The sequence below is a fragment of the Protomyctophum bolini genome (genome assembly GCF_963924005.1).
Source record: "Protomyctophum bolini genome assembly, chromosome: 1".
Taxonomy (NCBI): domain Eukaryota; kingdom Metazoa; phylum Chordata; class Actinopteri; order Myctophiformes; family Myctophidae; genus Protomyctophum; species Protomyctophum bolini.
In genome coordinates, this window is record NC_137862.1 from 9,725,035 (window position 1) to 9,752,761 (window position 27,727).

A 27,727-nucleotide genomic window follows, 5' to 3' on the forward strand; every position below is an offset into this window, starting at 1 on the left:
TGGATGCTGAACTTGATGCAGTGACAGATGCTGAAGCTGGCCGCGCTGAACTGGCAGTCTCTGAAGCAGAGCCTTGCGGCAATACCATTGAAACTGAATCTGCTTCTGCACTCGTCAGCACAAATTCTTTGTTTGAAATCTGTACGAGTGTTGACCTCCAAAACACCTTCGATGTGGACGATTCAACCAATCTCTCCGTCCACCAAACCACTACTAGCCATATGAGAGTTTACCCACATAACACCTTCGAATAATGGGGGTACAATGGGGTACATGAGCTTAACATTACTTCATTTCAGGCGGGATATCCAAACTTTTGGCAAGCCAGTTTTGAGGCGAGCATACCTGCTGCCTGTTTATCAGAGGTTTCTGAGCGGCACGCGGCTTTTTGTAGCCACAGAAGCAAGGGCGAAAAAAAAATCCAGGCCCATGAATTAGAGGATAAAGCTCACATGTTACCCAAATAGTTGAATACACAAAAGCTAAGGCACTGGTGTCATACTTCTGGTTTACCGGAACGGGGTTCAACTCCCTGCAGTGCCCTGCTCAATGTGTTGTATTGTTGTATTGTTTGTATTAAATTGAGTGTTGCGGAGGATGAGAAACAATAGCAAATTACGGAGTTTCCGCAATTTCCGCAATTTCAGCAATTTCGCAATTTCCGCAATTTCAGCAATTTCCAATTTCCGCAATTGTGCTAGACGAGTAGTTGTTTTCATGAGCTTCATTTTAACAGAAATTAAATTATTATTAAGCTCATTCTCACTTTACATGGGTGTATGTATGTAATGTATGTATAAGAAGATTTTCTTTGAAACTTGACAACTTAACTCCAGTATACCGCCACAAGATATAGGATTTTATTTATAGACCAACAATAACAAACAGAAAATGCAATGTATAACAATAACAATTTATGGGCATATCATTTTTATACAGAACACATCTAAAAGAGCAATTCATAACACAAAAGCACAAATCATAACGAATATGCACAAATTACAGTCAATTTAGTCAAAAGAGAAAAATATACAAGCACTTTTATTTGAAGAATATAATACAAAAAAAGAAAAGAAAAAGAACAATAAAACTGCCTGCAAAATTTTCTGTACTGTATAAATGAAATGACAATTGAAAAAAAAAGGCCAATGAAATGCGATTATAAGTTTACTCGCATAGAATCTTGGGACATCTTCATAAATAACTCTTGTTTCAGATAGGTAGATACTACTTTTTCTGAAACTATCTGTACGTATGCGGCAGTAGACTTTGAGGGTTACTGTCATCATAGTCAAACAGTAATAAACCTAAGCAGAATGTCAAAGCTTAGCACCATTGGGCTAGCAATAACATCATAGTAACCATAATACCCACTCTGTGACACCGTCATGTTAAATACTTGGGGTGGGCACTGGAAGGAATCCCATTTGCAGTCAGACACGTTTTTAAACATGTCACTAAAGAACTAAGAAGTACGTGATACTTCACCTTACAATGTTGTACAGCAATAGGTCTTTAAATGTTTATCAAAGTCTTGCTTCCTCCCTTTTGTTCATTTGCTGCCAAAACCATTAACCGTATAAAGGACATGGTAGCCTAAAAACATGTATATACTTACATGCAATTAAAAATGATGGGTAGAATATATAATACATATACCCATTTTAATCATTTCCCTTTGTAAAAAAAGAACTACAACATAGATCAAAACGGCCTCACATATAGAAAAATACAAGATCAGACCCCAGATCTGCCTGCAGTATGTGTTGTGTTGCTTAACACTGGGGGCAGATACCATCCAGTATGTTATCCCCCTTCAAGTCCTACAAAAATAACGGGTAGCAAAATAGACTCCACAATCTAAAAACTCATGGAAAATAAACACACCACTGTCCCTCGTAGTGAGCCATGTACACAATTGAGCTTGTTTTTCAGAACCTGAGTGCTTAAAAAGTCGATCATCAATGACAATGACAATGAAAATAATGGCGATATGTTACAGAATGCTGAAGGACACGCACATGATATGGCTGACTGAATGTTATGTTATGTTAAATAAAATGTTTTCCAGAACTATGTGGGGCCTGCTGGTGTAGGTGTATCGTTAAATACCATACTACTTAAAAACACAGCACAGATTGCAAATTGGCAAAGCACTCCTGTACTCACGTGACTACAGGATATCAGTATTCAGTATCACAAGAGGCGAGCATTATCACCTGATCATATTGATACATTATGTAATATCAGCGGAATGAACAGGCCATATCCGCTTTGTGATGTTATACTGTATGATGTCATTGTGAATTGCTGTATAACCTGAAGTAAAAAACAATATCTCCTTCCTGAGCTTTACCCTGATCTATCAAGACTACTCACTCAGACATAGAGACATCTGGCCACAGTTCAAATCAACTATGCCACTGGCAGGCAGATGATGTGACAATAGAATAGATTAAACGTTTTATAATTTAGTCGCATAACACTTGGCTGCCGAAGCAGAAAAGGTACGGTCAGACATGCACAAATTCAATATTATATTATTCGCCTCTCCGTTCACTTCCATATTAGTGCGAAGGGGTGCAATGCTCCCCCGTGGCGAAGCAAATTTGCATCTTCTGCTTCACGTGGATTTCAACTTTGGTGACTCATGTGTGACCAACAAACAAATCCACTACTCAAATGTCAAGTTGCGCTCACAAATTAATTTCCATGATGTGCATCACATTCTGCACTACCCACATTCAGCATGGCATGTGAAGGTCATTCGCACCATGCTCGACCATGCTCTAAATCAGGCTTGAGTGGGATTTGTTGGGCAGGTACTGTACTTTACAAGTCCACAGCAGCTGGTCAAATGAAGTTCCTTTGGCACTTGGTTGCCTTCTTTCATACACCTGTGTAATTGGCAATCTCTTATCTCTAAGAAACAAATATAAATGAGCACCTTAAAGTGTCCTTCAATGCTTGCAGCTTCCCTCATTTCAAGCACCACTCATAAGTGATGACTGAAGAGTACGTTTTGTTTTCCAGTAATTCGTACATTTTCAATCCATCTTATTGGGTCAATTTGAAAACATCTTCAGAACAGCTATTGAATGCCCAAAAAGATAAACAAATTCCACCGTGTTTAAAACAATCTTACACATGCTATACAAAATTACCCTATATACTCAGAGTTGGGGGAAAACAACTACATATTTTTAGCATCTGTACAAAAAACAAGAAACATGAAAACAGCTTTGAGGAGAGAAAGAAAGTGAAAAATCTCTTGAATTTTTAAACCACACTGCTCCCATGCTACAGCGTATTTGGCACTTAAATGCCAAGTTTATATAAAACGTAATTGCCATTAAAAATATATTGGGAATACATATGCGGAGACCATACTAATGGCTCTGCTTTAATGCACTTGTCCCCTTTTTGTCACAAACAACATGTATATAAAAAGTGCTACCAACAGTCGGTGGGTAAGAGGGCGTTAAGTTGCACATTGGAGGTTGTTGGCAGAGTTGAAGGGCTCATCTTCTCTCCAGACCTTTAGCGGAGCTGCTCGTGTCTGTAATCCAGTTTGTGAGTTGAGTTCTTAGTCTGTTTACTCGATAGGGGGGATGTGGATGTGGAAGTGGGTGGAGGAAACCTTTCCCCTAGGACACACTGGAGCAGCGGATGCTGGGAGAGCCCATCTGTGTGAGCACCTTGTCCAGCCACTGCAGGGGGCCGTTGAGGTGCAGCTCGATCCAGCAGGGGGTGCTGGTCACCGTCTGCCGCCTGGGATATGATGAGGAGAGAGAACAGCATGGTTCAATAGTCACAACAAAGAAACACGCCCTCTTTGTACTGAGAACCAGTTTCTCCCTCAAACTATTTCTCTTAATCTTTACTTTCAATTTTGTCTACAGCACCGACCGAACAGGTTTCAAAACCACACGCCTCTTTAACAACCACGTCATCTTTTTAAAATGTTTCAAAGTATTGAAGATAGTGACAGATGCCAGCAGACTGACTAGGTAGTGGTGTGAGAGAGCAGTAGCCCAAGTGGCATATTTTCTTCTTTTATAGATATTTCTGCTTTATTTCGATAAGAGACAGGAAAGGTGGGAGAGTCACATGCAGTGAATAAAAAGGTACATGCATGCATCTAAAGCAAAAAAGTTAAATCATGTGGTCTAGAAAGAAAGGCACTAGATGATTAAATTATACTTTAAGTCAAAGAGATATGCTTGAAGGAGTCATAAATAAAAGGAATATAAAACAAAATGATGCAACGGGTAGGCAAAGGGACAGAGTGAAAAAAATAGTCTAATATAGACGAGGACAGAAGCACGCGCACATGCACGCACGCACACGCCATTTTCTCTCTCCTGTCCTCTTGTTTGCTACTATCAGGTGAGTCACGCTGGGTGGAAAAGAGGGAGGGAGAGCGGTGGGGGAAAGTCTGACATCTCTCTTTGACACAGCGCATGTGTGTTTGTTTAAGAACTGGCCCTGTGCTGGCTGGGCCAGGCCAGGCTAGGGCTGTTCTGCTGATGGGGTCTTGGCAGCGTGACATACTATGGCGTGCATGCAGATGCTCGGGAGAGAGAGTGGGTGGCTGGAGACTTTGCTATGAGATTCATGGTCTGTGTTGGTCTCTGTTGTCTGGTGAACTTCTGATCTCAAACAAAAGAGCCGCCACTGTGGACACATATTGGGCGGGAACCCATTTTGGTGTCAGAATTATGTTATGCTTTAGCTATTGAAAAATAGCAGATCTACAAGCTCATAGCACGCCACCGAGTGGCGTGCTACGAGCTTGTAGGTCTGCTATTTTTGAAAAATCAAAGAACGACCGACATAGAAACATAGCTTTTTCAGAAAACTGTCAGGATGTAGAAGACAGTTTAAGAATCTGATCTCAGGTCAGAATGGGTTAACCGGAGTGGGTAGTGGTAGTTCATAAACTTCATAACACACACCAACGTTCTCCACTCTATAATCATGATGACCCATTGCTCTTTTAATACTACAGTCTTAATCTTTTGAAAAACACCATTCCGTTTTAGTCCTATTTTCTGAAATAGTTTATTCTTAGTCTAGTCTTAGTCGACTAAATATTCAAAATCTCAGTCTTTTAGTCTTATAGGCAACAAAATTAACACCAGAGTATAAATTAGATGAATTATCAGGTTAATATTGTTGGCAGTTGGTAGTTAACTCTCATACTGTTTGAGATAATAGACAGCTGCCATTCATGCAGAGAGATCACGCTATACATTAAAACCCGGGAAAACATCCGTGTCATTTTAGATTTTAGTCATATGATATCATTTATATTATAGCAACATGTGTTTTTCAGAAAACTCTTTATGTTGCGTTCACAGGGGCAGACACAGTCTACCTTTCATTGTCAATGGAAGTCAGCGACGTGAAGCTACGAAGCAAATGCGACGCTTGTAGCTGCTGCAAAAGCTACAACAGCTACAGATACACTGTGTAGCTTTGCATCTTTGCGTCTGCCTGTGTGAACGCAGCATTAGGATTTATAACAGTGGTTTTCAAAAGATAGCAGATCTACAAGCATCTGCTATTTTATTTTAAATTATAATTTAGATATTTTTTACAAGCTGCTACGAGCTTGTAGGTCTGCTATTTTTGAAAAATCCAAGGAAGACTGACATAGAAACATAGCTTTTTCAGAAAGCCGTCAGGATGTAGAAGACATTTTTAGAATCTGATCTCAGGTCAGAATGGGTTAATGTCTGATTGGTGGATGCGTTGCTCACCTGTACTCGGCTCCCCATCCCTTGACGAAGCTCATGCGGATGGTGCACATCCTGGTGAGCTGGTAGACGGCCTCAAAGCCCTGGTTGACCGACTGGGCCAGCAGCGCGGCAAATTCCTGGTTGTTGAAGATCTTCAGGTTACATCCTGAATGGATGGGCCAATCAGAGACAATCGTTAAGCCTATAACCAGTCCATACCCGCCAATTCCACCCACCGTCCAGCCGGGCTATGGGACTGCAACCACGATTACAGATCCGATAGCCTGCAAAGGACCATTCACAAAAAGAAATGCTAATAAACAGCTTAAATTTGGGAACCAAACTTTTTAAAACCAATGTGTTAAGACAGCAAGGATATAACCAAAGAGCACACATGGCGTGAGAGAATCTCTCTCTCTCTCTCTCTCTCTCTCTCTCTCTCTACATACCTGGGGGGATCTTGCAGACCGTGGCAGGGTGCCAGCCGTAGCGCTGGTTGCAGTTGGGGCTTTGTACAAAGATGGCACTGTCACTGAGACACTCCGCAAACACCTCGCCTCCGATATAATACAGCCGCACTCCCCGGCCTCCAGGGAACAGAGACACAACACAATGATCCGTCAGATCACCGCCATAACAACACAGGATAGCAGGAATGATATTGTGAAAGAAAGTAGTTTTTCGGTAGGTTAATGCTTTGTTACCGCCCTCGCCCTGTTGTGTGTCTCTCCATGAGGGGTTAGTTAGTTCACAGAATATAAGAATATGCAGTAAGGGAGTAAGTAAACGACCACACTGTGATTACAAACCAAAGAATCTATGCAGATTGAGTATATGGGCTAATTCATACTTTGCCCGGCAATGTATCACAATGTATCACTTTTAAATATTCAAGAGGAAATAATACAGCCCCTTAATACATTAGTTCCATTTGAAGATGCATTGGTTATGGTGTCCATAACAATAAGCACCCTTGGGTATCCCAGGTTTTGAACACTGAAGTAGGGTTAGGGTTAGACCTTATGACTCTTAAGACACTTAACACTGAACTCATAAGGCGCTTATGACCTATCTGTATAGACATGTATCGTCTCTATTAAAGGAGAATTGTTTCATTGAGGTGACGAGACTTACCAATGTGTCTGCGCGTGAGCTCCACAGCTGCATTGCGGTTGACGTTGGACAGCAGACCCAGGCAGAAGCGCTCCGAGTTTGAGGGGTCTGTGAAGCCGTCCACCGTCAGTGAGGGCTGTGAAGCATGGAAGGTCTCTCCCACCCGCTGGTTCAGCTCATAGTACGAGATGGAGCACCAGAAGGCCGGTTCACAGTACGTCACAGGCTGCAGATCTGAAGGGAAGAGACGCCTGCTTGGTTACCAGGTCACCTTGATGAAGTGTGGCCAACTCAACTATATGTTCTTACACAGCCAGACAACAAGTCAATGTATGGGCTGTAACAGCAGAGAAAACCTACTCCCACTGTTTTGAAAACCAATTCTGATACCATTGCTCTGAACCCAATTGCTCTAAACCCAAAATTGTAGATGTCACCTCACCAGGTAGGTATTACAGGCATTACACTGGTTTACAACAGGGTCCACCATTTTCAATTCATCAGAACATTTAGAGACGTACAAATATACACTTCTATATAAAAAACAGGAAATCATGTAAGGAGGTAAAAACAGGGCTGTAGTTGACGTTTTGGTTGCCCTACTCACAACTATCTCCTGTTTTTTTTATGTTTTTGTTTAGTAACGGGAAAAATAAGAAGAATTACATTAGTTTAAAGAAACTCCATCTATCTCTGGCCTACTCAGTCTCTGACAAACCCAAAGATCTGGCATTGTTTGGGCTTTAAAAAGCAAAGAAGGAAAAGGAGCGTGAATATAGACAGCTGTGGAGAGGAAAGAAGGAAAAATGGGAAGCTAGAGGGAAAAAAAGGGGTGAAATGGAGAGCTGAAAAAAACTAACTCAAAGAAAACAGAAGACATTTACGTCACAAAATGTCAAACCCATACACCCAGTTTCCCAGAAGCCTAAATGAGACAAAATGTGGAAACTCAACCCTCACTAGAGGGACACTAGAGCCAAAAATTGTCAAATTACATGCTTATCCATAATAGCTTTCAGTAAATTCAACACTGGTTCTGGTAAAAAAATAAAAAAGCTTTAAACATTCTGTCCTTGGCTTTGAAGTCCAGTTCTGGGCTCAGTGGACAGCAGAGCCATGTGAAGCTGCTATTTATTATTTCACTCGGTTGCTTAGCGGTGAAGACCCCCGGTGATTTTCCGTTCTGATACAATAAGCGGAGGATATTATTATTGATGTTAATGTGGGCTGACTGGTGTCTTGTCCCCGTTCGGAAAGAGAGCAGGGAGGAGGGAAGACAATGGGTTCTTTCACCCACAGCTTCCCACCATTACAAAAATGGAGTATGTTCCTCAGAAAAGGAGAGAGCTGGGAGGGTATGCATAGGTGGCAGTTAACCACTTGAACCCCAACATCCCTATTCTGGGGGGAACATTCACCCAAAATAGCCGATCTATAAGCTCACAACGCAGTACAGACAACTCATGGCCATTTTACTAAGTCAGGCAGACAGCAGTGTAGAAGAAAGTAGGACTAGGAAGGTGGTTAACTTAGGTCAAATGTGGAAATGTGCACCCACGCACACACTCTGATCATATGTACCATGTACTACACACAGGAATGCTCAAGCACATGTTGTCCACAATCTTTCGTCTCTTGTGACAACGCCAAACCCAGAGTAAAATATTCAATGTTACTTTTTTTAACATTCTCAGAGAATGTACAACTGCGTACAAACATTTGTACATTCAGTTACAAAAGCTGGATTCTACAGTGCCCACGCCCTTACCCATGCTGTTATGTGTGGGGGAGACAGGGTTCACACCCCCCTTACCCATGCTGTTATGTGTGGGGGAGACAGGGTTGGGTGACAAGCTGGGTGAGCCTGTATCCATGCTGTGGTTCATCTGGTGATCGCTGGTCTCCCCGTCTTCACTGAGGTAGCCTGGGGGTGGTGTTTCTGGAACACATGATACAAAGTACTTATGGTCATTGGTCACAAACAACAACAAAACCCATGGCACAATCAGCTAAGATAATATGTAATCAATCAAATGCTCCATATAGCCACAATAGATCCATCAAGAGGAGCAAGTTTCCAAGAACCTATTATCACAAATTATAGGTGGGGGATATTTTCCGAGGTTCATTTTATTTGTCATTTACATGCTTACACATCGTACACAGGACCAGCAGTGTACCGTAAGTATAAAATAAACTGAAAATAAATAATTTAGGGTTTGGTACAAGGCAAGCATAGTGACTGTGTCAGACTTTTGTGACGCACTGAATATAGTAAAGGTTCATACTGATCCACTAAAGGAGGGCAGAGCATAAAAGAGGAGAGGAGAGGCAAGCACTCTGGTGAGCTGTGCGACTCATGATGTAGCCTAGAGGTTTATATCACTCAATGTCCCAGGTGTCTGAGTGCTTGAGCGTTCACCTTGTCACTGCAAATGTTTTATGTTGAACGTCTCCTCAGACTGACAGCTCTGACTCTTGAGAGCCTTGAGGTCTGAGTAAGCTGTCCTGAAAGGAAAGTACACTGTAATATCCCAAGTGCTAAATAGGACACTCTGGATTCTGCCGTTTATGCCGGTACCTGGTATGTAGTTGCTCTGGGGCTCAATGCCAGCTGGGAAGTTGGTGTTCTCGGGGATCGAATGGCTGTAGTCATCTAGAGGTGGGAACTCGCTGGGGATCTCTGTGTGTCTGGGCACCAGCACCGGTGGCAAGACTGCAAATGCACGCACATACACAACAAGCGCATCAGAGCCTCACACAAACCAGAATATCACTTTTTTGCAAACTAAAACGGGCCTGGACTTCTGGATCTCGCCTTTAAACCACTTAAACCCTACACTGGCGTCTCTCAGCGGTCTAATACTCGTTTCTCTCGACTGCAAATCTCGTTGCCGAACATATCCCATCTACAAGTTCACAACACTACAAATGTATGTCATTGGTCACCTATTATGACATTTCCAGAAAAGGTATGCTAGGGTTCATGTGGTTTACAAATGGCCTTAGGGGATGTGCATGGACTGGGAAACGACTAAATCAAAGTGAGAGTGGGAAAGGTAGTGAAGTGGCTGTATATATACCTGGGGTCTCCACCCTCTGGTAGTGGTAGGGGTAAAGGTAGTGAAGTGGCTGTATATATACCTGGGGTCTCCACCCTCTGGTAGTGGTAGGGGTAAAGGTAGTGAAGTGGCTGTATATATACCTGGGGTCTCCACCCTCTGGTAGTGGTAGGGGTAAAGGTAGTGAAGTGGCTGTATATATATATACCTGGGGTCTCCACCCTCTGGTAGTGGTAGGGGTAAAGGTAGTGAAGTGGCTGTATATATACCTGGGGTCTCCACCCTCTGGTAGTGGTAGGGGTAAAGGTAGTGAAGTGGCTGTATATATACCTGGGGTCTCCACCCTCTGGTAGTGGTAGGGGTAAAGGTAGTGAAGTGGCTGTATAAATACCTGGGGTCTCCACCCTCTGGTAGTGGTAGGGGTAAAGGTAGTGAAGTGGCTGTATATATACCTGGGGTCTCCACCCTCTGGTAGTGGTAGGGGTAAAGGTAGTGAAGTGGCTGTATATATACCTGGGGTCTCCACCCTCTGGTAGTGGTAGGGGTAAAGGTAGTGAAGTGGCTGTATATATACCTGGGGTCTCCACCCTCTGGTAGTGGTAGGGGTAAAGGTAGTGAAGTGGCTGTATGTATACCTGGGGTCTCCACCCTCTGGTAGTGGTAGGGGTAAAGGTAGTGAAGTGGCTGTATATATACCTGGGGTCTCCACCCTCTGGTAGTGGTAGGGGTTGACGCACACCTCGTCCTTCTTGGTGTGGAAGGCATACTCGCACAGCTCCACCGCCCGCAGCTCGTGGTGCGACTGCAGGTCGGGCCAGCGCCACAGGCGGCAGTAGATGACATGAGGCAGGCCCTTTCTGTGGGACACCTGCAGCCGGCCGTCCAGAGACCTGGGAGACAGGGGGAAATTCATTACATTGAATTTAGACAACTTTGGTTATCCTCCGAGGACAATTCCGGAGGAATCAAGAATGTGGTTCATTAACACATAATAACCGATGATCATATGTGACCAGATTTGACTGAGAGACTTTTTTTTTCTCCAAAATTTGTTAATAGCACAGGTAGTCTCTTCACATACTAGAGCATGTCTGAAATAAGTGTCAGAGCTGAAAAACTCAAAAAAATCCAATGGCAGTCTCTCAGTCAACTTTGGTCACATATCTTGATATCGTCAAGTACTATAATACTCAGACAGTAGCCACCCATTTGACATGCCCTTTAAGACATGACATTCTGAGCGTGGGTGAGTGTAATTGTGTTACTGCTAACAGTCAAGGGCTCGGTCACTGTGTGTTATTGGGGGGTGGGGGGGTTCTAAAAATAGAGGCGTTGATGGGATTACCACTTTCAAAACAGGAAGTTTCAAAAAGAAGAAGTTGCATACTGGAAATAACTGAGAACACGTACAGTAGTATCATTGTGGGATTAAGAAAAGCATACGGACACATCCAATAAAACAATATAGCCTATTAATATGAAGACTGATTGGAGTACAGTTGTAGTAATGACTTGGAATACAGGATAGTAATGAATAGTGGGTATAGACACTGGAGATGGAGACCGATTGCTGTGTACAGCCTTTTGAAATCACCAAACCATTAAAATAAAATCCCTATTTTCATGCACGAGGGGCAGCGACCACAGACGTGGTGTTTGCACACTGCACACGTGAGTACAGAGTAAGGGTCAACGGCTTAGGCTAAAGCCCTTTGGAAGGACAAATGTCAGTGCTCAGATGAAAGCAAGTTGGCTAGACATTCTACTGGCCAACTGGTGAGGGCTCACTAGGTGCTATGCCATCTGGGTCGACCATTGTGTGTCCTGCAGGAAAAGTATAGCATTTAAAATGTTCATAATATAATAATAATAATATTTGTAATATACTAGAAGCTTGCGCGCCGCCATCTAAACGTCCGTGTTGCTGTTGTTTCGCCATGAATATTGCGTGTCCGAGTGAGACACACACACACACAAACAACAGAAGCTGCAAAAGCTGCATTGAAAACGCAGAGGTAAAGTCAGTTACGTATCACAGGCACAAACCACAGGGATAAACAGCACGTCCACATACTCTGCAAGTCCGCATACTATAACTACGTACGTCTATGACTTGGCCAACCGAACCACGGACAAAGCTGTGCGTGCATAAAGTGTGCTTTTCTCAAAAGTGAGTGGGAGGAGGCTATTTAGTTGTAAATGAATGATGCAAGCATATATAACCGACACTCATTCAGGGCCAGGCTATGAAAAGAACCATGTTGCAGCCCATGATTGCATTTTTTGCTGACTTTTACTTACAACACAACTATGTCATACCGACGATCTGAATAATAAGAAATGTAATGATTTAAGCATAACTAGGCGCCATATAATCCGGACAAACCCTTGTGCATCTTGGACCCTTGGGAATCCAGTAAACTAAGTACAGGCCCAGGTTGTAGTAGTTAATCAGTTCATTTTGACATTTAGATATTTAGAGCTCAGTTTATGATGTCAGGGATACAAATTTAAACCATATAGCCAAGCCACCTGATCTTGAAATGAATTGGTCGGATTGATAGCCGAGTAAAATAATTCATATTTTATATTTATCCCATTATTCTTGTCACATATTCTTGTCACAGCAACCCAAAAGTTTGCCATGCTACTCCTCCAACTGTTGTCAGCACTCACACAAGCTATATGTCAAATTGCTGTGCTTGCATTTTGCTAAGCGGCGTTATATAGTTTTATATTAATTGATTAGTGAATCAATTTTTCTCAGGTCCACAGTCCAGAGGCCTAAGCAGGAACAAATAATGACACCAGTCTGCCTCATGGTGGCGTTATAACAGGCCACTTCAAGGAAATCGGCAATGTCCCTTTGCGTCCAACTAGATTTTACAGCATTTAGAATTTGATTCAAAACACACTTATTGATCCTCCTCCTACAGATCTTGTCCAAATCTTATCACATGGATCCAGAGATTCATGTGATAAAAATGCACCACACAGAATTTTGTAAATAATGAACAAAACATCCAATTAACCCCAAATTTGAATCACATGTTAAGGTTGGTGGAATCAACGCAGCAGCAAAGGCAATTTTGGGGTGATCAATCCCCTCCAAACTACGTACACATGATCTCAGGGGTGAGGTGACAATGTAATTGGAGCCTGAGGGGCCTATTTCTTAAAAACAAAAACGCCATATATCATGAGGATCCGTTCAGCACCAAATTTGAATCGTATGTTGCTCACAACGCTGCCAGTGGATTCCTCGTGTCGGGACCCGAGGCAAGTAGGCAACAACACTTGCAATTTCCCTAAATTGCACCCGTTTCTCTTTTTCAATGTTTGAGAGTGAAAGTTGCTAAAGAACATTTTGTACTCAGCCAAAGTGGTTCATTCACTTAAAGACATATCCCTGCAACAGATCAACAATGAATCAATTCTCCACCACAAATTGATGCATAGTTATGTCCATTCCTAGCAGAGCCAGCAAATGAACAAACATACATGCATTAAATATTCACATGTTCACCTTTTTTCACCATTTGTTTGAGAAGCAACGCATCACAACAGCAACACACAAAACAATAACATCAAAGAGAACATGTCCAGACACTATGGCTAGTCTCTTCAAGTCAGAACGATCCATTTTATTACAGAGGTTTATGACATGACAGTGTTGAGGAGTGGAAGTTCTGGGAAACGCCACCATGGCAAGAAAAAAAACATTCATATCCATTCCCATTCAATCCAGCCAAAGCAAAGCAAAGTTACTATGTTTATCCAGGGTAACTGGACTAAGCTCAAGAACTTGTTTACAGCCAGGCCCTGCTCATAGAACATTCCATGGTAGGGGTTCAATGCCTTGCTCAAGGGCACTTCAGCAGTGGTCATTTTAACGTGCCGGTCCGGGGGATACGAACTAGCAACCTTCCGGTATCAAGACCGTTCGGCCACCGCTGCCCACTAAGCCCTAGTCTGTAGTGGCTAAACTTGGCTAGTGTGTCGTCCCATTTAATATTGTTTAGGAGAGCCAGTAGCCCTGCTGCCCTACCCAAGCTGACAAACTCAAATATGCTTCAGGAGCATTTAGAATGCTTCAACTATGTGCAGCATGGGGAAGCAAAAGGGGGGGGGGGGGGAATAACACTGACCCCAAATACCCTACAGAGCTGGCGTGTGTGTATGTGTGTGTGTGTGTGTGTGTGTGTGTGTGTGTGTGTGCGCGCGCGTGCGTGCAAGTGCATGCATGCGTTTTGTTGACTGACAAGCTGGGAGGGCAGAGATGGCCAAATCGGTTGTTCAGGCCTGTTCCAGACCATGACCTCCAAGAATCCAAGCCAACTATTTAATCTCCTCTACAGAGCAGCAGCGGAAGGAGTTCTAGAGGTAGAAACAAAGTAAGCATAATGTATGCTCATTCAACAAAACAATAATGTATTTTCAACACCCATTGACCCCTTTTCAGTTGATAAGTTGTAATCTTCTGTCAAAATAGGCCAAACAGGAAGATACACCCTACTACAGTATGAACTGTATTACAGTAAGATAAGACCCTACCACCAATAGATGGGTCATTTGGCAATAATTAAAGGGAGAATTGTTACAGAATTATGATCCAAAGAATCCAAAATGACTCCATCCGTTGTGTTACAGGGTAACAGTAGTGTAACTATTGATTTTTCTTCCCCCAGTGCCTGAGTCTGGATAAAACTCTCTTAGCCGAATGCCTTCCTTAGTTACCTAACCACGGACCAGCTCTATTCTGGCCCATTTCTTTCCAGTGTGGGAGAGGAGCTGAGGCCCTTCCAGTTCCCTCATCATACCATGGTCAGAGTGGACCTGATGTCCAAAATGGATGGGCCAAATTGGTATTGATTTTTGCTACGGGGGAAATTAAGTGAGTTGTCTGTCTATTGTGTTCCATGCTCCAAAGCAGAAGCTGACCTGACCTTAATCAACACCCCACCGAACATATCCAAACTCAAGTCTGTGTGCGCGCGTGTGTGTGTGTGTGTGTGTGTGTGTGTGTGTGTGTGTGTGAGAGACAGAGAGAGAGAGACAGACAGAGAGAGAGAGAAAGATGGAGAGTGAGAGACAGAAAAAAAGATTCAATAGTACATGACATGCAATGCTTGAGGTGTTTATATCAACCAGCATTCCCTGGGAATCCTGTTTTAACGGAGTGTTGGGATAGGGAACAGGTTCTAACATTACTCAGGATGGTTGAGAACTGATGATTATGTGAGTGTGAGTGTGGAACAGAGACAGACTCCAATATCTGCAAATATGCCTATGTGTGTGTTAGGTTGACTCATAAAACAGACTCTGACAAGCCCAGACTGGGCTTCAGCAATCTCAGGGGGCTAAACAAACACTTGGAGGCATGCACTGTTGCACACACACAGCTACAAACACACACATGCTCTGCATGGTGTGTGTGTGTGTCTGTCTGTGTGTGTGTGTGTGTGTGTGTGTGTGTGTGTGTGTGTGTGTGTGTGTGTGTGTGTGTGTGTGTGTGTGTGTGTGTGTGTGTGTGTGTGTGTGTGTGTGTGTGTGTGTGTGTGTGTGCAGGTGCGATTTAGAATGTCAGCCCACTGAAAAAAACGAACACAACAAACTTAATGTATATATCATGATATACAGTAATACCTTTAAAGGCAAACAGGGTAAACAAGTTCCAAACGTCAGAACGTCTAGTCTATTGCAGTTTTAAGTAGAACATTGTGTGTGTGTGAGCACAAATGTACAAATAAGATGTAAAGAGGCGGGTGGGGGATAGACAAAGCAGGGCGAGAGATAAAGGAAGGGACACAGAGCTGCAGGACAAAGGGGATGACAGACTGTCTCAATAGTTCAGAGCAGCTCAGAGTGTCTGTGGCTGCACCCCCCCAGCCCCAATCCTAAAAGGCACCCCCTCTCCGTCTGTCTCCCTATAGGGCCTGAGCCTCCTCCAAAACAGAGTGAGACCGGGGGCTGGAATGGGTCCATGTGTGCCTCTCATAAAACTCGGTGGCCACTGGCCAGTCTGTCTATCTGCTGCGTGCTGCCATTTGTGGCTGCAGTGCACAACTTTTGTTTTTTTGGTGGCAGGATGCTGTCTTTCTAAAACACTCAAAGCTGGTAATGACGTCTATTGACCTTTTGGCAGGGCCATCATGAAGCAGTGAAAAGAGATCATGCTTCATGTGGAGCCAGACTACATGGAAGTCCGCAATATTAATGTCATGTCAAATTTCACCACTGGAAGAAACTGCAGTTACTCAAAGTTACAGTAACACTATGTGTATAGGTGGGAAGTGCATTAATGTTTTAAATTGCTGCGCTATGACCGGGAAACAACATAATGCAGTCATTAACATTCAGTCATCTGGAATGTGTTCGACTGCTTCAAATACCAGCAAACTTTGCGCACCGCCATTCCAAAAGCTCCACCTACAATATGCCTCCCATCATGAGAAGTTCTTCCCTTTTCGTACAAATGAATAAACATCGCTACACGTGCAGTTTGGTATGCCACTATATTTCAACTTTACTAATGAACTGATCAAGGTGTCGAACTGTGTTGTAATTTAAGGACTGGATTGCAAAGTATTCATGTCAAAACTTTGGAGGACTGAACGGAACATGTGAGGCCAGTGAGGGTGACACCAACTTCTTGTGTTGTTGCTGTTGCTGAGTGTGTTGAAGTTGAAGTAGATGGACCCTTGCCAGCAACAGAGGAATCAACTGCTGTTCTGTTGATTCTGTACTTGTTATTTAATCCTTGTACACGATACTAAGTAGAGTTCATAGAGGTGCAACTCACACTCACTCACACCATTCCTTTTAGAGGTGCCGGCCAACAGAACAACATGAAAGAGTTGCTACACACTCTTAGCTGTCGATGCAAGACAGCAGAACACTAAAACCAACGTTTTGGACATAGATTCTTCGTTCTTCGGGGTAAAAATTGCAACGACACGGAGTTCGCGGCCCCGGGCTACTCATGTTTTTACCCTATACTAAGTAAACACAACAAGAATTGTGAAATATCTGACGTTAGGTTAGCGAGACCTTGTTTGATGCCTACACACCTAGTGAATGGGATCATAAGACGCACGGATACTGATTAGATAGATGGATATCTCACCAACATACTCTTATTCTATTCAGTGTCATTCTTTATTTCTGAAGATGGATTTACCGGGGAGTCATTCAGAATCAGGATGCAAACGCTAGAGCTTTCAATGTATGTCATTGTGATTTACTAAACACCATACATTTAATAAGCAGGTGATTGTTACATGTTTCTGTCATTTTCCTTCAGTAATGTATTTAGACAAGTAACAATAATACTGGTATGAGTTTCAAAGTTACAGATATAAGCCACACTACTGCGTTTGGCCTAAACTCCCTCTAAAACACAGTAAACAATAAACATCATGATAATGGCATTTTAATGCCGAAATACCATTTTGAATATTTCTGGTACAACTGAGACAGGTGCCTTCATTTGTGTGTGAGGGTTTTTGTTTTTAAACATTTATTTTAACTCTGAGGTCAATTCATTTCACCAATAAACTGAAGAAGGCTGACTGATGCTCCACATATTACTACAGGTCTATTAAGACTATAGAGACTAATGTTTTGTTTCTGAAGATGCTCATTGAAAAGTTAGTCCTTACTAAAGTCCTCCTAGACCTTACAAAAAACCCCCGTTGTGCAACTACTGAAAAACAGGCATTGCTCCAGTGCCTCATTCCTTCTAGATTCAAGATTCAATAATTTATTTGCCATGTCAACAAGTTGATAGGAATTTGTCTTGGTTCATACTCAACATATACAGACAACCATAGATACACAAACAAGAAGGACAGACACAATACAAAAACCAGCAGCATAGAAACTACGTTCAGTATTTTAAAGTGCTATATCATTATATGCATATTGCTACAAGTTCAGATGTCTAATGGCTACGAGGTAAGTGCTATCTCTGAAGCGAGATGTTGAGCTCTTGATACTTCTATATCTCCTGCCTGATGGGAGGAGATTGAAGAGGTGATGTGCAGTTGTCTGCAATGATTTAGTTTGCCTTCTTAATTATTCTGGTGGAATAGAGTGAGGGAAGTGTAGGGAGGCTAATGATGTGCTGCTCCAGAGATGCCCCGCCTCGGACCTGTCGTTGGCTGTGCCGTGGTACTTCATAAGCTACTTAATATTAAAGCTTCTCTGTGTATAGCTAGAAAATGCATTTTGTTTAACTTTAATTGGATTCACGAAAAACCTCCATCAGTGACTCAGTGGTATAGAGAAATCTACAGAGTACTTCCAATGGAAAGGCTCAGTGCCAAATTAAAAGAGAGAGAAAATAACTTTATGAATATATGGCAGCCGCTGATAGATGACTTGCCCAGGGATCTATCTACTGTGATTTATAAAGGAAGTGATTCATTGGATTGGATACAGCCCCAGCTGTACTGCAATTTGCCTTCTGATGTAGATACCTTTGTTGAAAGGATAAGCCCCTTGAGATGTCTCATCTCATTTTAGAGGGGGTCCTCAACACATACATTGTACAATACAGTTCACAAAACAATACAACAGTACAACCAAACACACAGATAGGACAAAACAAAACAAAACGGAACAAAAGCTCTCCCAGAGATAGCTCCCACCCAATGTTTCAACCTTAAATAGCAGAGTTCATATGGGGAAAAATATACCCATTGCACAATAAGACCATGTTACTAAGCAAAAAAATGTGATAATAATGAACAGCAGCACAGGACCAGCAGGGAACACATTATGAAGGTACATGTGCCCATGTGTGTTGTGTATGTATGTATATATAATATATGTGTATATATATTTGTCTCGGCTCCGTCGAGCGTCCTAGGATAAGCTACTTCCGGTAGACTTCAACTGTGGCTTTTCAAAATAAGAGCTCAAATTTAAAGAAATGCTGGCGTGAATTAGATCCTAGTTGTTCAATAAATGCTAGCGGAGTAAGAGTGTATCATGCACGTCTTTTTTCCGTGTCTTTTAATATCGTTAATCACCTTTTTCATGAAATTATCATTTACTATAACAAAGTCTGATTTAAGACTTTAGTTAGTAACAAAGAATAAAGAATGTATTTATTTGGACAACACATTTCAACCCTGCACAGCACCGTTTGAGTCTGGGCTCCTCTCCAAATCTGGGCTGTGAGTCACTGTGAGAGGTACAGTATCTATCCCATAATGGCTGATGATCATTCCTCAACACTGGGGTCTGGACAACAACGTTTTATTATGAAACATCATCTATATGACAACTATCAGCACACTGGTTGCTCAACCAGTATCTGTGTCCAGCTTGATTCCCTGCCGAGAACCTGTGAATCCTCCTTACCACCCTCTCGCTCTCTCTCCAATGCTGCTGTCTGAATAGTGACTACAGCAGTAATTGCCATAAAAAATAAAACATCTTAATAGTTAATTAATAGTGTCCAACTCCGTACTCGAGCCAAGTTGGTACAACCAAGCATCGCTATAAAGTTTACATTTTCACTTGCACTGTCTGCACTGGCATTTAATTGCACTACAGCAGCACGGCAGCTTATTGTATATATCTAGAAATATATCACACAGCATTTCTCACTTCTCTGGAAAAGCCATTAGACATCTCTCTTTCCTTCCTTACAAAAAAAGATGTGGATGGAAGTAGGGGGGTGGGAGTAGAAAACTAGGTGATATCATAGGACTGGAGTGTGTGCTGCCTTGGACCCAGAGAGGGGGTCTCTGAGGCGAAATAAGAGACCAGCAGCCAGACAGCCAGAGAAGCCAGACGACCGTAGTCTGGATTGAAAAGGTGGGTAAAGGCTGGGGGTCACAACCAGCTGCATTTTGAGTCAAACATATTAATAACAGCATTAAGTACGTTTCTTTCCAGGGTCCTGTGTGAGGGGTTTTTCTTCCAGTAAGTCAGTTATCTATCTGACTTCTTTCTATCAGATTGATGGTTAAAAACCTAAAATAATACAAAAACAAATACACCATGACTTTTCCCATAACACAGATTCATTTCATTACCTACGTATATATTAGCTAAGGCATTCTGATCACCAAATTTGATTTGCACCTCTTTATATATTATATATTTATATCCTTTTTTTTTTTTTTTAAACCAAAAATAATTACATTTCAAGTATGAGCATGATGTATGACATATTCAGGCCCACTATAATTTTGATGAAGAAAAACATTGTGCGCTATAAGAGGACATGGGTAAACTAGCAACCAGACTGTATGGTCCCTGGTTTATTTTGACAGTGACAGACAGAGTCAGCAATGGCGTAAAGTAAGCAGGCCACTGTGACACACAGCAAATAGCCGGGAGTCAAACCAGGGACACACAGTATAATGTGGTATATAGTATACGCTAACCATGCATTTGGGTCGTCCCCAGCAGCTGTCTGCAAAAATAACCATAAAGATGAGAATGTTCTGAAATTACATTTGAAATGCAAATGCTTATACGATTAAAATCACCAGCATAATGAAAATTACATGCCATTCCACAGAACATCATCACAGTCACTTTCTCTATTATCAAGCTGCTCATCATGCCCTAGTTAATTGGCGTTGTGCAACTATACAGCAACTCTGAGTCTGGACCACTGGGTCATCGGTAATCTCTGATCCGGCTTCCACTTCCACAACTTTGTACAATGATTTCATCCCACCAGCTTTGATCTTTTCGCTCCGCGAATTAAGACCCCTCCCATTACACTGACAGATTAATACTAATCTCTCATCCTCTCCTCTGCTTAAAGAAACCTTGTAGTTCCAGTCAAGCTGTTTTCCATATTACTCTCACACATCCATCTGTAGCAAAGCGCTTGTAGCAGAGGTGCTAGTGGCCGGTTGGAGCACAAAGGCAGGCTTGTTGTCTGGTGTGTGTGTGTGTGTGTGTGTGTGTGTGTGTGTGTGTGTGTGTGTGTGTGTGTGCGTGCGCGCTCCCCTGCAGATAGTGAGACAGCCAGGACCAAGTTGAGGCAGAGCTGTCTCTGGCAGTCTAACCCCCTCCACCCCTGGAGCAGCCGCAAACCAAACAGCAGCCCACGCCCTCCCCAAGGCACTGCAAGAGCATTCCACTGGCCTGACTAACCACACACACACACAGACTGAGACATATACAGTAAACCCCAGATAAAGAAGGATGTTGGATGTAATAAAATGCAATATTGAGATTACTTCCTCTATGTTTACGCTCTGGGTGCACCAATAGTGTGATATTACAACAGTTTTATAGTCAACAAATCGGATACGATACAGTGCAAAGAGTTTTTGTGGTGAACTAATTAACACACAACATGAAGTGAAGTGAGTGTGTACCTGGATAGTACTTTTGTTATTGTTTGACTTGTGGATCACAGCACAATGTCAGTAATCCATGCCAAATCCTGACAATTAAGAATGCTATTGACCACTTGTCCCTACATAGTACATACCCTGACTGTACTTAGTTGACTAGTGGCATCCCCAACAAACTCAGTTGCAACGCATTGTGAGTTTATAGATCTGCTATTTTCACCAAATGTTCACCACCACCACCACCACCACAGAATAGGTACACTAGCATTCATGTGGTGAAGTTATGTAATTAAATAAACCTGGTTTAGATACAATCAATTTCAATCAGGGTTTTTATCCGGCATCCGGCATCCTACTGCAACTACACAGGGTACAAAGTCATGTTTTTCGTCAGGTGCTACGATGCGTACAGCATGTCCCGTACCAGCATATGACGTGATGAAGATATGCTTGCGCCTATGGGTGCAACAAGCAAGTAGGCACTCGACAAGAGTGCAGTTCTAGTTTACTACTGTAATTACAGCTGCCACCCACAGACAGACATACAGACAGCACACATACTCTCCGTGACCTTGCTGTTATCGTGAGGCTGATCGAAGAACAATGCTGTCTCAGATGACTCAACGATGGCCACCTCGACGTGAAACCTATATGTGCAACACCTACGCGAAAGTCTGTCTGCAATGTGTAGGCCTACTGTACGTGTTGGTGATACAGATAGCTCTGTTTGTTGTAACACAGGACATGAAATGATAATACACAAGTCTATATAGACACATGATCAACACAGGATGCACAGCTGCTTCTATTCATTATACTAAATAAGACAGGATGTATTGACAGAGAGAGAGAGAGCATGTGTGTGAGAGTGTGTTCCTACAGGTGGAGGAGGAAGCAGAGCAGGTGCATGTTATACTTCCTGCATACGGTGTGTGTGTGTGTGTGTGTGTGTGTGTGTGTGTGTGTGTGTGTGTGTGTGTGTTTCATGTTGACTAGTACCATCTTTGACAATACCAGACACAGGTGGGTGGCTCTATTGACGTTGTCCCACTGTCTTCCCGTGGGCCTGTGTAGAGAGTCTGGAAAACACACTTATCTCGGTTATCAGCCAAAGAGGTTTCTCTGTTCCACACCGCAGTAACCGCAGCCTGCTGCCTGATAACCACCTCTTCTATATTAACACTCGATACTTGATAGTGTACGAATTAGGGCTGACCTTCGATCGTTTTTTTTTTAAAGTCGAAGCTTCTAGCCCTAAAAACGAGCCCCCCCCCCCCCCCCCTTATCTTGCTGTTCTTCCTTATAAAGCCTGACATTTCTTCCATACGCTCCTCACATTTATTGGCCATCATGCTAGGCCCTCCATCCACCAGTGTCCTCTGAAACCCATCGTAGAGTGAAGTTGTGTGTTTTTCTGTGAAGCTCATCATTAGTGTTGTCAGCAGTATTTAACGTGTCAAAACATGGTGCACATCTTCAATAATTTAATAACACACCTTTCTGCCTTTTGGGTCCTCTGAGGCCCCTTTTACACCCAAATAACTTTGATTCTAGAACTGGTTCCATTCTAGATTCTTGGAACCTTGGTGCTTTCCATTTCTTGGTTCCAGTTCCGAACAAACTTTCAGGGTTCTGAACCAATTCATTTTCAGTGGAAACACTATTTACTGGTTCCGGAACCGGTTCAACCCTGGTGGAAAAGGAGCCTGAGTCCACTCCATTGCACTTTCTCACCATCTGTCGTTGTGTAGTTCTAGTACAAGTATACATTTTTAGTATAATCATGTATAGAAAATATAGCCTACCTATGTCTCTACAAACCAAAGTCTATCAATTCCTCTCTCTCTCTCTTAAGCCTCTTCCATTCCCTTGTCACTCTCTTGTTTTATTCCCTTGCCATGTGTTTCTTTCTCCTGCCCTTTCCTGTTCCAACATGCAGCAGTCTGAATCAGCGGGGTCAGACTGTAGACTGGATGCCAGGGGGATGTTTGTGGACAAGACAAGACTGTTCTTCTGACTGCCAGCTAACACCCAGAACCAAGACCTCCCCGGGCAGTCTGGGAGGGTAAAAAAAGAAACAGCTAGGTGTGTGGAATCCACTGCTCCTGGGTCTATGAACGCACACACGCATGCATACACACACACACACACACACACACACACACACACACACACACACACACACACACACACACACAGTACGAGTAATATCTCTGCTTGTTCCCCTGATTTAACCTATATCTATAAATGTCTCTGTACGTGTGTAATACACATAACTCGAGAACCATTTTCCCCACCGACTTCAAATTTGACACGCGCGTTCCACACCCCCGCAGGTGTTGCAGTGCCCGGTGTCGAGTCGGTCGGACCCACGGTTGTCCAGAACCGCCCCAAAAAGGCCTCTGACAAAGAACTCCATATATGGGCATAAAAGGACACACACTGTACATAATAACTGGGTGTGGCATGCATTTCCGGTTGTCCAGAACCAGCACAAAAGCCTCTGCCCGGGCTCAGGACCTGATCACCCCTATATCTCCATATATGGATCTGGCATTTTCTGACATCACAACACGGGCACCTCTCTAGTTTATGCCTAATGACAGCAGCAGAACAGGTAGCACAGGTAGAAAGCCAGGCCTACGGCTGCTGTTGAGGTTCATGTGACAAATGTGAGACTTTGAAATGTCATTGTCATCATTACAGTGAACAGTCTAGCAATATTTACTGGTCTAGACAAAAATGTCTTTGACACAGTTTTAGCGAGTAGATTTTATCTCGCTAGGCAGAATTTCCTAGAAGGATGATGATATATAGTACCACGGCCTGGAGTGAGCTGTTTCTGAACACATTCCGGAAGCATTATGTTATTCTTAAGCACAGAGTGCCGCGCTACGAGCTTGTAGATCTGCTATTTTAGAAACATCGTGAAAATGTGGCGCAAATCTTTGAATATATAATTATATATTCTTTCACAGCGAACGTTTTTAACTCAAATCTTTGCTTCTGGGGGTTCCCTGGAACAACATATTTTCAGATGGGGGCCGGTGGCCAATTACAAATATCTTTGGGGGTCCTTGACATGAAAATGTTTGAGAACGGCTGACGTGGTTCATTTGTACATACTGACAGTACAGATGCTTCTATTCTTCTATTCTCGGTTCTGTTGTTCTATGAACCTCATTGTAGCCTACTCCTACTGTAACAAATCCCCCCATCCCGGATCAATACAGTTATAATCTAATAATAATACTGAGTCAGACCATCATAAAAATAAAAATAAACAGACTGATGAAACAGTCATACATGAGTCACCTTCCCAGTTCCCACCTTTGGCCAGTGAAGGCTTGCGCCACTTCGAAGCCACCACCTGAACACTGGATAGTGTCACATTTTAACGACTTGAAGCACTTGACACACCAATGTTTGCATTGGACGGAAGTGAGGAACTCAGAGAGCTTTAAGGTTTATGTGAAGAAAAAAAGAAAAAAAGAGACACCGAAAGTGAGAAAGGGCCAGGCCATATACCACAAAGCCACAACAGCTTGCTGTGGGGTGACTAAGACTTGAAATTACACATGGGAGCCTTGCAAAACCCCAGCGGCCTAGTAACACAATGGCCTTGCCCTAGAAATACACCAAATGTGACATAAAATGTAATAATCAAAGTTTGCCGCTCCATTTGCAACCCCTGAGAAACAAACAATAGAGCTACACTTGTGCTGGTGCCATTCTATTGTGAAGCCACATTATAAACAAAACAAAAAATCACACCCGTGTGAAGTGAGGGGCGCTCTTATCATCATACATCATCTCATTCCGGCCAATCACAATTTGTGTCCTCACTTTTGTCTTCAATGTTTGTGTTTACGCAATGTTTGTGTTTACACAAACTCAAAACTGGCCATTCATTGTCAAAGGCATTCAATGTTTGTGTCAGGACAATATTTGTACTACACAAACCCTCAAAGCTGGACATAGGAGGGGCTAGCGCCCCAACTAATATCACAAATGTCATTCCGGCCAATCTCTTTTGGCCATGATGTAAATAGGTTTTCAATGTAATGAGTCCTGGGATGCAGGGATGGTCTTTTAGATGAGTCTTTTTTTTTTTTTTTATGAGTCCCACTTCAACGACGTTAGGAGTCATATTTTGCCATTTTTTACAAATTGCAGCATTTAACTCCCATTTCATTTTATATGGTTATAATGTGTTTATATTCATGTAGAAAACAGAAGAAGACAGTACAGTAGTACTGTAGTGCATCCCGTGGATGCAGAGGTGGTTGTTTTATTGCGTCCCATAACTATAAACTGCGTTTTGGGATGCAAAATGCACCCTATTTTAATCTCTGTAGGAGTTCAGTGTTTTGCTCAACTGGACACTTCGACACATAGCCATGAGGAGCCAGGGATTGAACCGGGGGGCGGGGGTGCCATGTCATTATTCCGACCTCTGGGAATGGGACATATGGGAGGTCATAGTCATTTTTCGGAATTATGAGAGGTCGGAATTTTGAGAGGTCGGAATAATGGGTGTACACTGAACCTGGGAACTTTCTGATTCCAAGACAGCCGCTCTACCTCCTGAGCCACTGTCGACCCTCAAGCCATCATCTGGAAACACAGCCATAGAGTTGTATTACAATTATAATACAACTCTGTGGTCAGAATTCAATGTGGTCACTGTGCAGGCCAAGCATTGAATAATCCCAACTGAATTAATGGAATCCTATGGCCGCAACTGTGACAAACCAACCATGGAATTTGAACCAATTGCTGAATGGGGAATATGGACAACAAGATGAAAGGATAAAGACAGACAGAATACGGCGTCTTTCGCTCTGCATTGCTCCATACAGTACGTTACTTCATAACTGATTGAGCATACTATGGCCTTTATGGTCCTTTATCTGAAAAGTAAAGAGGTAACTCAGGTTCCCTATATGTAATGTCATGTATATGTATTCCTCTGTTTTTCCGTTTTGTGTTTCCTGTGAGGACTGCGGATGAAAATGAGCAACTGTGCTATATCCGGTGTATTTACGTCCATTAATATGCATTGTCCTGTCCAAATAAACATAAACAAAGGTAAAGTACACACAAATGTTGTGTACAATGGCCAAGCTAGATGCCTATATTTGGCAAGAAATTGAATATGGCTTTATCTGCATTGTTCACTGGAATTCTACTCCATTCCACTTTCTTCAAAACGGATATAATTGTCCTTCACAACATGCCTCCCTAGACAACAGTATTCAGCAGCATGCCTACTGTAAAAGTGCAGTAAATACTAGGAGTCTTCCAACAACATTGTCTTGAAGAATGTGTCTTGTTAGAACTACAATAATTACAAAGCTATATGCACACTAGGACCACCTAGATTTCTCTGCTACCGTAATTATGATCACCCTATATATTCCACTACTACTCCTTGCTTTCCGCAGCGCACAGCTGTCCACAGTGGCTTCTCACTAGCTGACCATCTGATCAGCTGGCCGGTGATGGGCCTGCCACAGTTCATGTGTCAGGAAGATAAGGGAACGAAACTCCCCATGGGACAGGCCTGTGCAGGCTTGTGGCAGCTGCTGTGAGCCGGCCGGCATGTTGGGAATGAACAGAACAGGGATGCAGGTACCACAAGGCCAGCTCTCCAGGGAAACATTGATCTGAGGTCATCTTAGCACACTCCACCGCTTCCCCTCTGCATTAGTGGGTAGGAATATGAAACTGGAAACAAACATTTAACTTTCCAGGCAAGCTTTAAACTTTGGATACAGGCCCAGGCGTATGCACACTATGATATGCAAAACACTTGTGGCAGTTAAGAATGTGGGAGTGCCCTGTGTCAGATTTGATTTCAGCTGGCATACTACAGTGGAGATATCTTCTGAGGGCTGAGGGTCCGAGGCCTTTTTTGCTTGCTGCTGATAAAACGTGTGAAGCAAATCACTGACAGTGCCAACTCCTGCCAAGCATGGCAATGTAGAGTGCTGACTGTATTGCAGCATTTGCATTTTGCAGTCAGAGTAAAAACAGCAGTAACTGACAGTGTAACATTCACAACATTGTCTGAACACGGGAAGGTGGAGGTCAGCTTACAATTCCGAATGACCACATTCCGAAAGCTTCAAAGCAAAAAGGAGTCAGCATGGTGTGCGTGTGTTTACCAACAGTTCCCCTACCTAGAGAGACTTTCACTTGTCTCCACAAGGCAGTGCAGCAACCAGCAAGCCTTTCAGCCTCATAGAGCGCATTGAAAGATTTCACCGACGGCGGGCAGTAATTTTGCCGAATGAATGCCAATGTTTGATTATGGGTTGTTGTGTGCTGCGACTGCGATTGCACTGTCTGCTTAATCACAACATGGCGTGGTAGAATATAAACCCAATTCCCACAGGCTCGCCTATACGCGCAAAACACAAACAAACCCACCGTGCTAGAAAGCGTCCCAGATTAAGGCCAAGTTATATAA

At 42.8% G+C, this 27,727-nt stretch overlaps 1 protein-coding gene across 2 annotated transcripts in view; it reads right to left on the reverse strand.

Annotated features, from left to right (window-relative positions):
* Positions 1 to 838: 838 nt before the first annotated feature.
* Positions 839 to 27,727, reverse strand: part of smad3a (SMAD family member 3a) — a 28,131-nt gene continuing 1,242 nt past the window's right edge. The window contains exons 2-8 of one of the 2 annotated variants that reach the window (XM_080763739.1): positions 10,616 to 10,809; positions 9,439 to 9,573; positions 8,671 to 8,796; positions 6,879 to 7,091; positions 6,194 to 6,331; positions 5,766 to 5,910; positions 839 to 3,771 (exon numbers count right to left, since the gene is read on the reverse strand). In XM_080763739.1, coding sequence (XP_080619865.1) covers positions 3,648 to 3,771; positions 5,766 to 5,910; positions 6,194 to 6,331; positions 6,879 to 7,091; positions 8,671 to 8,796; positions 9,439 to 9,573; positions 10,616 to 10,809 — 1,075 coding nt within the window. In that variant the 3' untranslated portion in view covers positions 839 to 3,647. Of the gene's footprint in view, positions 3,772 to 5,765; positions 5,911 to 6,193; positions 6,332 to 6,878; positions 7,092 to 8,625; positions 8,797 to 9,438; positions 9,574 to 10,615; positions 10,810 to 27,727 lie in introns of both variants that reach the window. The other variant, XM_080763738.1, reaches the window with a different exon arrangement.